The 15,526-nt window shown below is 42.0% G+C and overlaps 1 protein-coding gene across 2 annotated transcripts in view; it reads right to left on the bottom strand.

Annotated features, from left to right (window-relative positions):
* The window catches only part of fez1 (fasciculation and elongation protein zeta 1 (zygin I)), a 96,931-nt gene that overhangs the window by 16,535 nt on the left and 64,870 nt on the right, over positions 1-15,526 (bottom strand). For both annotated transcript variants that reach the window (XM_043676871.1, XM_043676870.1), the window contains exon 5: positions 6,242-6,513. In XM_043676871.1, coding sequence (XP_043532806.1) covers positions 6,242-6,513 — 272 coding nt within the window. The remainder of the gene's footprint in view (positions 1-6,241; positions 6,514-15,526) is intronic.

Raw genomic sequence — 15,526 nt, 5'->3', positions numbered from 1 at the left:
TCCTGTTACCAACAGTCTTTGTGTCAATTATCTTTAACATTTTTTTATTTACCCATGTGATATGAGTGACATTGGCTAGGCCAACAATTATTGCTCATCCCTAGTTGCCCTTGAGAAGGTGGTGGTGAGATTCCTTCTTGAACCAGTGCACTGCCTTTGCTGTAGGTAGACTCACAATACCCTTACAGATGGATGTCCAGGATTTTGACCCAATGACACTGAAGGAACGGCAATATATTTGCAGGTCTGAATAGTGAGTGGCTTAGAGAGGAATTTGTAGGTGGAAGTACACCTGCCATTCCTATCCTTCCAAGTGATAGTTGTCATGGGTTTTGGAAGGTGCTGTCTTAGGAGCCTTGGTGAATGTCTGCAGTGCATCTTGTAGAGATAGACACCCAGTAGCAGCAGTGTGCACTATGGTGGAGGGAGTAAATGTTTGTCAATGTGGACTGCTTTGTCCTGAATGGTCTCAAGCTTCGAGTGTTGTCAGAGCTCCTTGGTCCTTAACCCTTCTTCCAATACAAACAGAATTTCTCTACCTACTCTGTCCCAGACCTCCTCGATCTTGAATACTCCTATCAAATCTACACTCAATTTTGTTTATAGGAAAATGACCACATGATCCCCAATCTATCAACATAACTGCTAGTCCATCATCTAATACTTGAGTCTAAGTCTAAGACTTTGGCATAAAACTCTAGGCATCATCAATGGAGTGCTACACTGTCAGGGATGCTACCTTTCAGATTAACCATTAACCTTCGAGCTTGTCTAACGTCTCAGATGAGTTATAAAAGATCCTAAGGCACTATGTTGAAGAACAGCAATGGACTATATCACTATCTTGGAAAACACATACTCCTCAAGTAATATCCATATGATTGTTTGCTTTATTGCTGTTTGTGGGATCTTTCTGTGTGCAGGTTTGATTAGATGTTTCCTTTATTAGAAGGGGAATTGCAACACTTTATCATGTGTGAAATAATTTAAGGCATCCTGAGATTATGAAAGGAGTGATTTCAATGCAAGAATTTATTTATTTAAGATAATAATCTCATCTGAGTTTTCTACCTTCACTTCAATCACAACAACACTCTCCAGCTGTTGGGGTAAACACTCATTTACTTTACAGGCCTTGGGCCTCCTATTTTTAAGCTAACTATTAAGAGATACAAAAGATTAGCACAAATTGCCTTGCCTTCCCTAATGTTGCATTTTTAAAACTTATGCAGGTGCGAAACATTCAAGAGAGCACTTGATGATTATCTGAATAGAAATTGTGAACAGGAACATGGGATAAAAGCAGGGGATTGACACTTGGTAGTGGAATCAGGGCAGGCATGATGGGCTGAATGGCCATAATAATTCTGTGAGATACAATTTAAAAGGGGCTAGTGCACAGTTCAAAGGAAGATAAAAGAACATGCAATTTAAAATCCATGAGACTATGGTTAGTTAGAGATATCCTGGGATCAACAGGAATAATGAATCTTGCAGATATCGTAAGAGTTCTCAATGATCGACTGTTTCTACAATTTTCTTTGTCACTGCAGTCTGTCCTTCCTGAGAAGGGAGAGAGAGAGAGAGAGAGAGAGAGTTCTTGTTTTCAAACTGGATATTTGTAGGTCAGCTTTTCAGTTCCAGGATATGAAACTTATCACGTAGGTGGATATCAAATCAGAGATACAGGTTTTTCCATGTTTGACTGGTTTCCTGATAGAAATGTTAATTTCAATTCAGACTGGTTCTTGTGTATCGATTATTTTATGAAGCTTGTCTCAACCTGTGGTCAGCTTATCAGTGCGATCATTTATAAGTCTGTGTCTTTTCTTTCCAAATCTCTTTCAGTCCATAAAAATCCCAGATATTATGATCAGCTGATACAAATCAAAACTTGATAATCCACATTTTATCACTATTGTGTAACCTTCCCACTTCAAGAAAGGAACATAATCAATATTTGTTCCACTTGCTTACACTGAGCATTCCCTTACAAAGTTGCTACGAAATAACAAGACAAAACTTGGAACAACTAACATACAGATGCACATTCCACACTCATTCTATTCATCCTAACCAGCGTTCAAAACTTGCTTTGAGAAATGTCACTGGACTTAGTTTCTGAGCTGTTCTTCTTATCTGAGTTTTAATCTTTCACTGCCCATTTGCACAATCCATGTGCCAGATGCTGGCATTTTTCCAAATTTGATTTCCTGGAGCTAATTGGGTAATAATGAGTTTCCACTCCCACTGGGTAAATGGACTTGCATCCTGTACCTCACTTTCAATCAATTTTACATCAACTCAGTTAAACAAGTCGAGCGTTGCATGTTACGTCTGTTCCTTTGGTCTCCCCAGTAGAGAAATGTGCTTTCCCTTATGCGCCTGCCCTTGGTGCTTCTCACCAAATGTCTGCAGTGGAGTGTGCTCTCATCCTTCTTCCTTGTAGATTGGAATGGGTTTTCCCTCAGCCTATTACACTTGCCTTAGAACACTACTGCCATCAGGTGGACATTCAACAATACTCCACTGTGGCTCTTCAACTAAGTGAGGCTTCACTTCCACTTTCTTTGTGCCTGTCTGAGAACTCCTTTAACTTTTACATGAAGTTACTTTGTTAACCATATCTCTTGCTCTGTCCGATCACCTTTTGACACCTTCCTTCCCTGGGACTTTCTTGCCCTCTGTTATGGCTATTAGCCTAGGTCCAGTTAAAGGCAGATACATCCCCTGGCCTTGCTGGCTTGTATCCGAGCATCCTAAATGAGGTAGCTACAAAGATAGTGGATGCATTGGTTGTAATTTTCCAAAACTTTTGGAGTCTGGAGAATTACCAGAGGATTAGAAAGCTGCTAATGCGACATCCCTTTTCAAAAAGTGAGGGAGGAAAAAAGCATGCCGATTAGTCTAACATCTATTTTTTGGAAAAATGTTGGATAAATTATTAAGGAATTAATGGAAGAACATTTGGAAAATCATAATCTAATCAAGCAGTATTTGCATGTCTTAGAGTCACAGAGGTGTCCAGCACAGAAACAGACCCTTCGGTCCAACTCGTCACAAAAGGGAAATCAAGTCTGACTAATTTATTGAAGTTTTTCAATGTGAATGTATAAAGTGGTACCAGTAAATTTGTTGTGTTTGGACTTCCCCAAAGGTGGCCTACAAGGTACCCCACAAAGGCCCATGGTGTTGGAGATAGTTTATTAGCATGGAGAGAGAATTGACTAATGGACAGGAAATAGAGAGTGGGATTACAAGATTTTTTTTCAAGTTGGCAACTTGCAACCAATGGGTTCCACAGGGATCAGTGCTAGGACCACAACTGCTTACAATGTGTACTAGTGACTTGGAGGAAGGAGGTGAATGTATTGTAGTCAAATTTGTAGGCAAGTTTTGAGAGGGATACAAACAGTTTACAAAGAAATATTGATAGACTAAGTGGGTAGACATTTGGCAAATGGAGTATAATGTGGGAAAATGTAAAGTTGTTCATTTTGGAAGGGAGAACAAAAGAACGGTATTATTTAATCATAGAATCCCTACAAAGCAGAAAGATGCCATTTGGCCCAACAAGTCCACACCATCCCATGAAAGAACATCCTACCCACACCCATCTCCGTAACCCATTTTCCATGGTCAATCCACCTAACCTGCACATCTTTGGACTGCGTGAGAAAACCCACACAGACACAGGGACAATATGCAAACTCCACACAGACTGCTTGTGGCTGGAATTGAACCCACGTCCCTGACACAGTGAGGTAGCAGTGCTGACCACAGAGCCACCATGCTGCTGAAATGGAGAATGGAGAAAATAGCAGAAAGCTGCAACACAAAGGGATTTGGGGGTATTTGTGCACAACACAATACAGAAAGCTAGCACACAGGTGCAGTGGATAATCAGGAAAGTTAATAGAATGCAGGCCCTTATTTCAAGCAGGTTGGGGTAAGGAAGTCTTTGTGTGATGGACTTCTGTTTCATTGTTAAAACCAAATCTTGTATTTCAGTGAAATGCTGCTGCATTTATTAATTAAGAAAAAACCAAAATGTGATCTATCAAGTTAGATTTTAGTCTGGGATATGATTTGCTCAGCAGTAAACTTTTGTATTACTGGGGAAAAAAGGCACATTTTCTCAAGGCTCTTCACCTTGCTCAATTTGCAAGCATGAATGAATTAATTGGATTATATTGTATGAGAGAAAAGTATTGACTGGTTTGCAAGTGGACTCTGATAGTGGTATAGTCTAGAAAATGTGCCAGTTAGATGATGGCTGACAGTTAACGCCAAGATTTGTTTAGAGTTTAAACGAGGCAGGTTGACTCTGATTAATAAATGCATTGCCCTGAAAAATTAACAAGTGAAATGAACGCCACCTGTTTGCAGAGTTGAAAACAGATGCACAGTGTGAACATGTTCTTCTTGCAAAGAATAGGGCCCTGGATATTAACATACAGGACGTGCGGGATGACAATCCTAAAATGATCATCAGCATAATTCTTTACAAATCTCAGAATAATTTAACACATTTAGGCCAATTATGGAATTACATCTAATACTGTATTCTGCTTTGGAGTTTTCCAAAGACATGTTGGCTGGGCTTGCAGTACCTAGCTATCTTTTCAATTCTTCCAAAGACAATGCCTTTCATTTGTTACCTTGTCCTGTTCTAGATTGCTTAGCATTTCAATGGTACAGGCCTAAGAATACCTCTTTGCAGCTTTTTTTGAAACAGCTTTTGAAAGGAACTGTTTTTAGTACCCAACTCAAATTTCATATAATCCCTACAGTGTGGAAACAGGCCATTCAGCCCAACAAGTCCACACCCACCCTCCAAAAAGCATCTCACCCAGACCCATCCCCCTACCCTTTCCCTGTATCCCTACATATCGCTGACCATTATGGGTAACTTAGCATGGCCAATCCACCTAACATGCACATCTTTAGACTGTGGGAGGAAACTGTAGTGCCCGGAGGAAACCCACGCAGACATGGGGAGAACATGCAAACTCCACACAGACAGTTGCCCAAGAGTGGAATCAAACCTGGGATCCTGGCGCTGTGAGGCAGCAGTGCTATACAGTGGACTAGTTCATTAGAGCAATAAGGAGACAGTTATAAAGTTTTCTTGAATTAAAGGAAGAGCAAATTTATAATTTGCCAATGCTGAGAAAATTAATAATGAGGCATTATCAAGCACACATACAAATCGTGCATTGGACTGATCAGCTATCCTGGAACCCACTGAGCTGGACAGGAAACAAGTTCACCCTTGATCCCTTGGGACTGCCTATGAGAGAAGAGAGCAACCCAAAGGCCTGAACTCATGATCTGGTGACACAACTCCACAACAGCTGAGGAATTTAAATTCAATTAGTTAAAGTTTATCTGAATTCAACAGCGAGTGTCTAGAATGACATATTTAAAACTGCTTAATTATTGGTAAAAAAAATCTGGTTCACGGTGGTCTTGTTTGGAAAGGAATCAGCTGCCCTTACCCGCTCTGGCCTACACACAGTCATTAGGCCCAGACACTCAGCTGTGCAGTACACAGCTCACAGGGGCCCTGTTAAAAGCAATTGGGGATGGACAACAAATGTTGACCTTGCCAATGGCATCCACACCTCATGACTGGATGAGGAAACAATGTAGTAAAGATATAGAGATAGTTAGGGCTTCCATGTCATGCCTTCCCTGAAGGAGAACTCTACCACAGAGTTGAGATATTGGCAGCATCCCTCTTTTCCTAGTATGTCACTCAAGAACAAACCAACGTATTTATTCATGGCATGTGGGCGTCACTGACAGGATCCATATTGATTGACCATCCCTTGTTTTCCAAGAGAATAAAATGGAGCAGCATGTTTGGACATTTCAAGCTGCTGTGGGTTTGGAGTCACATGTGGGCCGGACCAGGTAAGGACAGCAGATGTCTGTAGTACAAGATAGGAATTTACAACAATTCAGGAGTTTTATGCCTGAGGCTATTTTTCAATTCCAGATTTTATCTTCATTAACCAAACTTAAATAACTGAAATTAAATTCACTCCTGCCATAGAGTGATTTGGACTCATATCTACGCTACATTACATCAGAATTTTGAATCACTCATCCAATCATTTATTACTCTACCGTTGTCCACACAAAGATGAAAGAACTTCGATGGAGAGCCTCACAAGGCTGGGTTGGTAATGAAGAGCAGCAACCTGTTTTCAGCATGCAATGGTCAGGGCCTCACCTTCACAGGCATGTGACTTGCTCTCTCCTGCCGGAAACTTGCTGAAATGCCACCTTTCTCCTTCTTTCTCTTCTTCATTGTTTCCCGGTGCTCTTTCTGCTTGTTCTGCACCTCGAGGAGGATGGAGATGAAGCTGTTTTTCACCTCCTTCTCAAACTCTAGCTCATCACGCAGTGCCAGCTGTTGGATCAGCTCCTCTGAGTAATCTTTAACGGCCAATTCAATCTGCGCCAACAGCTCACCAAGCTCAACCTCAGTCAGCTGCTTCACGTCTGCATAGCCAGAACACACAAAGCAGGGGTGAAATCTTTCATAGTGAATCCATTTAAATCCTTCCTGTCTGCTACTTCATTCTTGCTGTATTTATGTGTATAACTCTCTGCCCCCTTCAATATCCATCAGAATATTCCTTATTATTCTGTAGGTAACTTTTCCTCTCCCAGACCTCTCTGTACTTTACTCAGGTTGCCTGCTTCACCACGCCATCAGTCACTCGACCCACAGGTTGTAACCCCACCCTCAATCCCTTTGTTTCTCCAGAATCCTCTGTCCTTTAGAAGCTTACTTTAACCTGGTCCCATTGGCTAAACCTTCAATTAAAGTTTCATTCATCAGTAAGCCCCTTTCGGTCATCCTTATTCATGTGCACTTAATCATCAATTAAAACAGTAATTAACTAGGTCAAAAATGAATCACAGAATCCCTACAGCGTGGAAGCAGGCCATTCAACCCCCTGAGTCCACACGGACCTTCCAAAGAACATCACACCCAGACCCACCCCCGTCCTTGTAACTCCTATGGCTAATCCATCTAGCTTGCACATCCATGGATACCATGGGCAAATTACCATTACCAATCCATCTAACCTACACATCTTTGGACTTGGGAAGAAACCGGACCACCTGGAGGAAACCCACATGGAGAATACAGAAATTCCACACAATCACCTGAGGGAGGAACTGAAGTTGGGTCCCTAGCACTGCCAGGCAGCAGTACTAACCACTGAGCCATCATGCCACCCTAAGGAGTTAATTACTCACCTTTTCTTGAGTAAAAGAAAAAGAAATTTAATGCCTACTCAGCCAGAGAAAAAATAATAAACACAATGTCAAACACAGACACAAACAGAAGTAATATGTTCTAAATGGAGACAGTGAGTGGGACAGAGAGGAAGAATAATGGTAGTGCCGCTTAAAAGTTCTTAAAGTTCTTGGGGTGTTAGATTTTTAACTTGGGTAATTGTTATTTAATTGTTTACTGGCAAAGATTGTAGATACCTTTGTGCTCTCAGTGAATGCTTGGTTTCCCAATTTGCTTTTCACTGAGTACTGTCTGCTGTGGTGATCAGGGAAATAGGGGGAGAGACAGAGAGAGAGAGTTAATAAAAGAGATAGAAAATCTTCCAGATTCTGCTGCTATGGCTCATCATTCTTTCTGCTCTGCAGCTTAGACCTACGGGGCAGCTTTTTCACACAGAGGGTGGTACGTGTCTGGAATGAGATGCCAAAGGAAGAGGTGGCGGCTGATACAATTGCAACATTTAAGAGGCATTTGGATGAATATATAAATAGGTTTGAAGAGATATGCGCTGGGTGCTGGCAGGTGGGACTAGATTGGGTTGGGATATCTGGTCAGCATGGACATGTTGAACTGAAGGGTCTGTTTCCATGCTGTACATCTCTATGAATACTGAAATATGGTTTGTTTTATATTCCCAAGTCTAGTTCTACTGTCTTTCCAAGCCAGCTAACAATTGGGCATGCCTCTCATCTCCCAATATGTGAAACTCAGAAATGTATGAATTAAAACAGAATTTTCCTGATGTTGACTCAGTTGCCTGGTTTCAATGTCTTTCAATAAAAAGCAAATTTGAATACAGATTTGTTAATTTATTCCATATGGGTCTTTTGGATTGTCTCAATGTGCAATTAGGTGACCTTGGCAGCCACTTTAGTTCAATATTTCTCCTTATTTTAAAGCCATGGAAGGTTTCAGGAATAATAATCAGATGTTGGAACTTAAAATTTGATAGTTCACTTTTACTACTTTCACACTCTTTGGCTTATCGAGTTATTGTTGTAAACAAATCAATTTTGCAAGTGCAGCAAGCTGTTAAGGCAGCTAATGGAGTATTAGCCTTTATTGCAAGAGGATGTGAGTAAGGAGTAGTGATGTTGCTCCAATTTTATAGGAAAAGTTTCAGATGGCACCTGGTGTATTGTGTGCAATTTTTAACTCCTTATCTCAGGAAAAATATTATTGTCATACAGAGAGTGCAATGATGGTTCACCAGACTTGTTCCTTGGACCACATAACTGTCCTATGAAGAGAGACTCGGCAAACTGGGCCTTTATTCTCTAGATGTTTGAAGAGTAGAGGTGATTTCATTGAAACCTACAAAATACGTAAAGGATAGGCAGGGGAGATACACATAAAATCTTCCCCCTGGTTGGGGAGTCAAAAAACCAGGAGGCACAATTTAAAAATAAGGGGGAATGCCATTTTGGACTGAGATGAGAAGAGATCTTTTTACTGGAGAGTTGTGATCATTTTGGAGTTCAGAAATCTGTGTGATCTTAGTCTTTTTGTATATTTAAAGTAAAGGTTAAGAAATTTTTAATTATCAATAATGTAAAGAGTTGAGGGGATAGCATGGGTAAATGCCATTCCAATGTTCGATCAGACATAATTTATTTAAATTACAGAGCTGGCTCACTGGGCTGAATGGCCTACTTCTGCTTCTATGTTTTTAATTCAATTAGACCATAGTCTCTAACTCAGCCAGATATCAGTGATCCTCGACATAGACCTCTCAATTAGATTTTAACCAATAGCAAGCACTTTCCATTGATGCACACAGAGAGTTTGTGAAACAGAATAACAAAAACTGATTGATTCCAATTCTGGAGTAACCAAAAATACCATTCAAGCACACTATCACTACTGAGCTTTACTTCTTTAATCATTTTTGCTCTTGAGATTGAAATTCTCAAATTTTTTCAATCTATTCGCTTGCCTCACAAGACAAGAAGGAACCTCCAATGGACAATGGACAGAGTTTAATTTAGATAAATGTGAGGTGCTGCACTTTGGAAAGGCAAATCAGGGCAGGACTTATACACTTAATGGTAGGGTCCTGGGGAGTGTTGCTGAACAAAGAGACCTTGGAGTGCAGGATCATAGTTCCTTAAAAGTGGAGTCACAGGAAGACAGGGTAGTGAAGAAGGCATTTGGTACGCTTACCTTTATTGGTCAGTGCATCGAGTATACGAGTTACAGCTGTACAGGACATTATGTGAGCCACTTTTGGATTACTGCATTCAACTCTGCTCTCCCTGCTATAGGAAAAGTGCAGAAAAGACTTACAAAGATATTGCTGTGGTTGGAGGGTATGAACTATAGGGAGAGGCTGGATAGGCTGGGACTATTTTCCCCCGTACCGTCAGAGATTGAGGTTTATTGAGATTTGTAAAATCATGACGGGCTGGATAGGGTTAATAGCCAAGGTCTTTTCCCCAAGGTAGGAGAGTCCAAAACTCGAGGGCATAGGTTTAAGGTGAGACGGGAAAGATTGAAAAGGAACCTAATGGGGAACACAGACTTTCCTTCGCAACAAACAAATATGTCATGATTTAGTTGATACTGCAGGTTCATATGCGCAATTGTGAGAAAAAGTGCTACAAATTTGGTGGGAGATGTACTTAAGGTTGAATGTTCAGTAATCTTCAAGACGTTCAAGCGAGTGAGTCCAAGGGAACAAGACTGAGCCTCTCACAACTGGCATTTCTTATTAACAAAGTACCTAGAAAATGACTAAAATCAGAAATATCATTCCTCTTGATAGGTGTTAATAATCCAGACTTTGGTGTGAGAGACACAAATTCAAAATTTACTGTTGACATGAAACTTGGAAGCATTAAGAAATTCAAATCAACACAGTTGGGTTGGTGGAATGAGTGGACAACGGGCAGGTGATATAAGGAATAGGAGTGGGATTGTGTCACTTGGCTTTTCTCGTCTACTCCACCATTTAATAAGATCATAGTTGATCTGATTAAGGCCTGAACTTCACCTTCTCTGGGAGTACAGCATTCCAAAGATTAACAATGTTCTTAAAAGGGATCATCTTATTCTCAAACTGTGTCCCCAGGTTATTGACTATCCTGTTAAAACCCCGCAGAATCTTCTATGTTTCCATTAGATCACTTCTCAATCTTCTAAACTTCAATGAATATAGATCCAATGTGATGAACCTTTCCTTATATGGCAACAGCTGAAAATGTGTTGCTGGAAAAGCGCAGCAGGTCAGGCAGCCTCCTTGGAGGCTGCGCTTTTCCAGCAACACATTTTCAGCTCTGATCTCCAGCATCTGCAGTCCTCACTTTCTCCTTATATGGCAACACCTTGACACCAAGAGTCAGTATACTAATCCTTTTCAGAATCCAAATCCTTTTCAGAATGGCATCTAATACAAATCTATGTCTCTTTAAATAAGGAGACAAAAATTCTACACAATACTACAGGTGTGATCTCACCAAAATTGTGCAATTACAGCAAGACTTTCCTACTTTTATACTCAAACCCACACCCCCTGTATTAAAAGTCAACATTCTACTTACCATTCTAATTATTTGCTGTACAAACATACTAATTTATTATGATTCATGTTCAAGGTCACCCACACCCCTTTGTCCTGCAGCATTGTAATGTACAATCTCTCTCTATTTAAATAATAAGACCATAAGATCATAAGACATAGGAACAGAAATTAACCCATTCGGCCCATTGAGTCTGCTCTGCCATTCAATCATGGCTGGTAAGTTTTTCTAGCCCATTCTCTTGCTTTCTCCCCGTAACCCTTGATCCCCTTGATACTCAAGATCAAGAACCTATCTACCTTAGCCTTAAATATACTCAATGACCTGGCTTCCACAGCCTTCTGTGGCAGTAAATTCCATTGATTCACCACTCTCTGGTTGAAGACATTTATCCTTGCTGCCATTCTAAAAGGTCTTCGCTTTATTCTAGGGCTATGCCCTCGGGCCCTAATCTCTCCGACCAATGGAAACATCTTCCCAACATCCACTCTTTCCAATCAATTCAGTATTCGGTGAGTTTCTATTAGAGCCACCCTCATTCTTCTAAATTCCATTGAGTATCGACCCAGAGTCCTAAAACTTTCCTTATTGTTAAGCTTTTCATTCCTGGGACCATTCGAGGGAACGTCCTCTGAACACACTCCAGGGCCAGTACTTCCTTCCTGAGATATGGGGCCTAAAACTGGGCACAATACTCCAAATGTGGTCTGACCAGAGACTTACAGAGCCCCAGAAGTACATCCCTGCTTTTATATTCAAGTTCTCTCAAAATAAATGCCATCATTGTATTTGCCCTAACTCCTGGCTCAACCCGCAAGTTTACCTTGAGAGGACCCCAAGTCTTTTTGCACTTCATACATCTTAATTTTCTCCCACTTAGAAAACAGTCCATGCCTCTATTCTTCCTAAGTGCATGACTTCACACTTTCTCACATTGTCCTCCATCTGCCTCTTCTTTGACCTCTCTCCTAACCTGTCTGAATCCTTCTGCAACCTCCCCGCCTCCTCAATGCTCCCTGTACCACTACTTATCTTTGTATTGTCTGCAAACTTAGCAGAATGCCCTCAGTTCCTTCATCTACGTCATGTGAAAAGTTGTGATTCCAACACTGAGACTTGCGGGAACACCACTTGTCACCAGCTGCCATCCTAAGAAGGACCCTTTTATTCCCACTCTCTGTTTCCTGCCAGAGAGCCAGGCTTCTATCTATGCTAGCATCTTACCTCTGACACCATGGACCCTTATCTTACTCAGCAGAATCCTGTGCTGCACCTAGACCAAGGCCTTGTTGAAGTCCAGGTAGATAACATCCATTGGCCCTCCTTGGTCTAACCTGCTCATCGCTTCCTGAAAGAATTCTATCAGATCTGTCAGGCATGACTCCCCTTGATGAAACCATGCTGACTTTGCCCTATTTTACCATACACTTCCAAATATTCCGAAATCTCATCTTTCACTATGGATTCCAGGATCTTACCCACAACTGAGGTTCGGCTAATTGGTCTGCAATTTTCCATCTTTTGCCTTACTCCCTTTTTCAACAGAGGCATCACGTTAGCGATTTTCCAGTCCTCTGGAACCCTCCATGATTTGAGTGATTTCTGAAAGATCACCACTAATGCTTCCACAATTTCTTCAGCTATCTCCCTTAGAGCTCACGGGCGTAGTCCATCTGGTCCAAGTGATTTATCCACCTTCAGGCCATTCAGTTTTTCTTGAACCTTCTCCTTGGCGATGGCCACCATACTCAACTCTGCTCCCTCACTCTCTTGAATTTTTGGGATATTACTTGTGTCTTCCACGGTGAAGACTGACACAAAGTAATTATTCAGTTCCTCAGCTACTTCCTTGCTCCTCACTACTATCTCTCCAGCGCCGTAATCTGTGCCACAAGATCATTTACCTTATTCCGCATTCAGATATAATACCTTCAGTCCTGTATTAACCATCCCTCTTCTCATTGTCATTCATTTGTCCAGTGTGCTTGGAATTTGATTGCTAACCCTTTCCATAAACCTTGTCCTATGTGTGTCTGTGCGGGAGATTTTAATAACCTCTCCTGAGCTCTGCACTCTTACCTCCTTCTTTAATTTGGGTTTTCTAATTTACCCTGTAATTGAATCCTCCCCTCCTTACTTAATTTATGGCCCAAGTTATGCAATTCACTAGAATTCTGGTCACAGCACGGTTCAGATGAAGAGCGTCCCATCGGAACAGGTCATGCCTTCCACAATACGGGTGCCAATGTCCCATGAATATAAACTTTTTTCTCCCTCACCAACCTTTGAGCCACACATTTACCTTCTTAATCTTGTTGACCCTGTGTCAATTAACTCATGGCTCAGATAGTAATCCAGAGAATATTACCTTTTTGGTTCTACTTTTTAATTTAGCTCTTAGCTGTTCATACCCTCTTAGCAGAATCTCTGCTAAGGGAGTTTTATCTATGTTGCTGGGACTTACATGGACCATGACCACTGGATCTTTCCCCTCCCACTCCAAGTTCCTCTGTAGCCCGGATGAGATATCCTGAATCCGAGCACCTGGCAGGCAACTCGGGACTCTCAATCCTAGTCACAGAAAGCAGTGTCTCTGCCTCTAACTGTATTATCTCCAATTACAGCAACATCTTTTCTCTCTCCCCACACTTGAATGGTTCCCTGCACCACAGTGCTTCAGTCGTTTGGCTCATCCTCGCTGCAGTCAACCATTCCCATCCAGACAGGGAGCAAAACTCTTGAACCTGTTGGACAAGCTCGGGGGGCGGGGGGTGGGGGGTGAGGCTCATGCAACTCTACTTTCTGGATCCTTCTGCCTCCCTCACACAGCCACACCCTCCTGTCCCTGACCACTGGCCAAATTCGAGTTCGTTAGTCTAAGGGGTGTGACCGTCTCCTGAAACACAGCATCCAAGTAACTCTCCCCCTCCCTGGTGTGTTGCATTGCTTGAAGTACAGATTTCAGCTCACTGACTCTGAGCCGGTGATCTTGCAGCAACCAACATTTACAACTGACATGGTCACTGGGAATCAGAATGGGGTCCACCAGCTCCCACATCACACAGAATCAACACATTACCTGACCATCCAACTTGATGTAATAATATTCTGCTTTTCTACTCTTGCCACCAAAGTACACAACCTCACCTTTCACACACTCACGTAATCTATCCATTTACATATTATTTCACAACCTTGAAGTTGTGACCAGTAGTTACTGACCAACCAGTGGAAACAGAATGCCCTTATTTATCTTGTTAAAATTCTTCACAATTTTCAACAACTCAATAAGGTCACCTCTTACTCTTCTCTACTCCAAGGAGAATAAGCCTAATCTCTCTAATATTTTCTTGTATCTAAGATCTCTCATTCCTGGGACCATTCTTGTAAATCTCCTTTGATCTCCCTCCAAGGCTTTAACATCCTTCCTTAAATAAACTGCCCAGAACTGAACACATTACTCTAAATATGGTCTGACTAATGATTTGTGGAGGTGTAGAGTCACTTCCTTGCTTTTATACTCTATGTCTCTATTTATAAATGCAAGTATCGGGGGGATCCAAGATGGCGGCGACCCAGCAAGTCTGAGTCTACAGTGCTTCTCCCAAGACTTGGGCAAAGTGGGCCACCCACCCCCACCACACTCACCAAATCATTTAAAATTGCTGTTTAATTTAATTAGTTGCTTAGTATTAAATTTAAACAATCTAATCTTCAGTAAAAATGACCAAAGCTCTCAGCTCTCAGCAAGCAGAAACCCCTCCCCCACCCTCTCCAGCTGCAGCAGAGGCGTCCACAGCCGCCCCGGGGGACATACCTACGGTGGCGAGCCTCGCGGAAATAATCTCCAAACTGGATGCGAAGATCGACGCTTTTATTGAAGAATCCCGTAGCCGATGGGACTCACTCTCGGCCGCGCTGCAAAAGCACGACCGAGACATTAAAGAGATCGAGTGCCGAGTCGGGGGACGGAGCTAAAGGCCGCGACCTCCAAAACTACAGCTCAATCGGCCGTGGATCGGGTCCGGACTCTCAAACATCAAGTCCGGACCTTAGAGAATCACATTGACGACCTCGATAATCGGGGGAAAAAATATTCGTTTGCTGGGCCTTCCCGAACGGGAAGAGGAAGGCCAGCTTACAGCGTTTCTCGAACAGTGGCTGCCACAGCTTTTAAATCTGGAAGCTGGATCAGGCCAGGTAAGGGTAGAATGGGCCTACCGGGTTGCAATACGCGGGCCCGGCTCGAACCAGCGCCCCCACCCGGTCCTGTTCCGGCTGCAGAGCTATAAGGAGAGGCAGATACTCCTAGAATCTTGGAAAAGACCCCCAAGCTATGATCTATAAAGGATCCAAGATCATGTTATTCCAGGACTTTTCCCCAGCTCTGGTCTGAAAGAGGAAGGCATTCGATGAGGCGAAGAAGTGTTTAAGAGACTTAAATATTCAGTACTCTTTACACTACCCAGCGACGCTACGCTTTAACCATGAAGGATCCGTGTATAACTTCGGATTGCCGGAGAAGGCTAAGGAATTTTTGGACTCTCTTAGATAAATTGTAAGAGATAATGGATGTTGGTTTGCCTTCCCCCCAACTCCGGTTTATATACCCCCCTTTTTCTTTTTTCTTACCTTACTGTTTAATATTATTTTGGGGGGTGGGGAGAGGGATTTATTTATTTGTTCT

This window comes from Chiloscyllium plagiosum, chromosome 35 (genome assembly GCF_004010195.1).
Source record: "Chiloscyllium plagiosum isolate BGI_BamShark_2017 chromosome 35, ASM401019v2, whole genome shotgun sequence".
In the NCBI taxonomy this organism is placed as follows: Eukaryota; Metazoa; Chordata; class Chondrichthyes; order Orectolobiformes; family Hemiscylliidae; genus Chiloscyllium; species Chiloscyllium plagiosum.
Note: the sequence above shows the minus strand (reverse complement) of the source record. Positions and strands in the feature narration are given on the sequence as shown.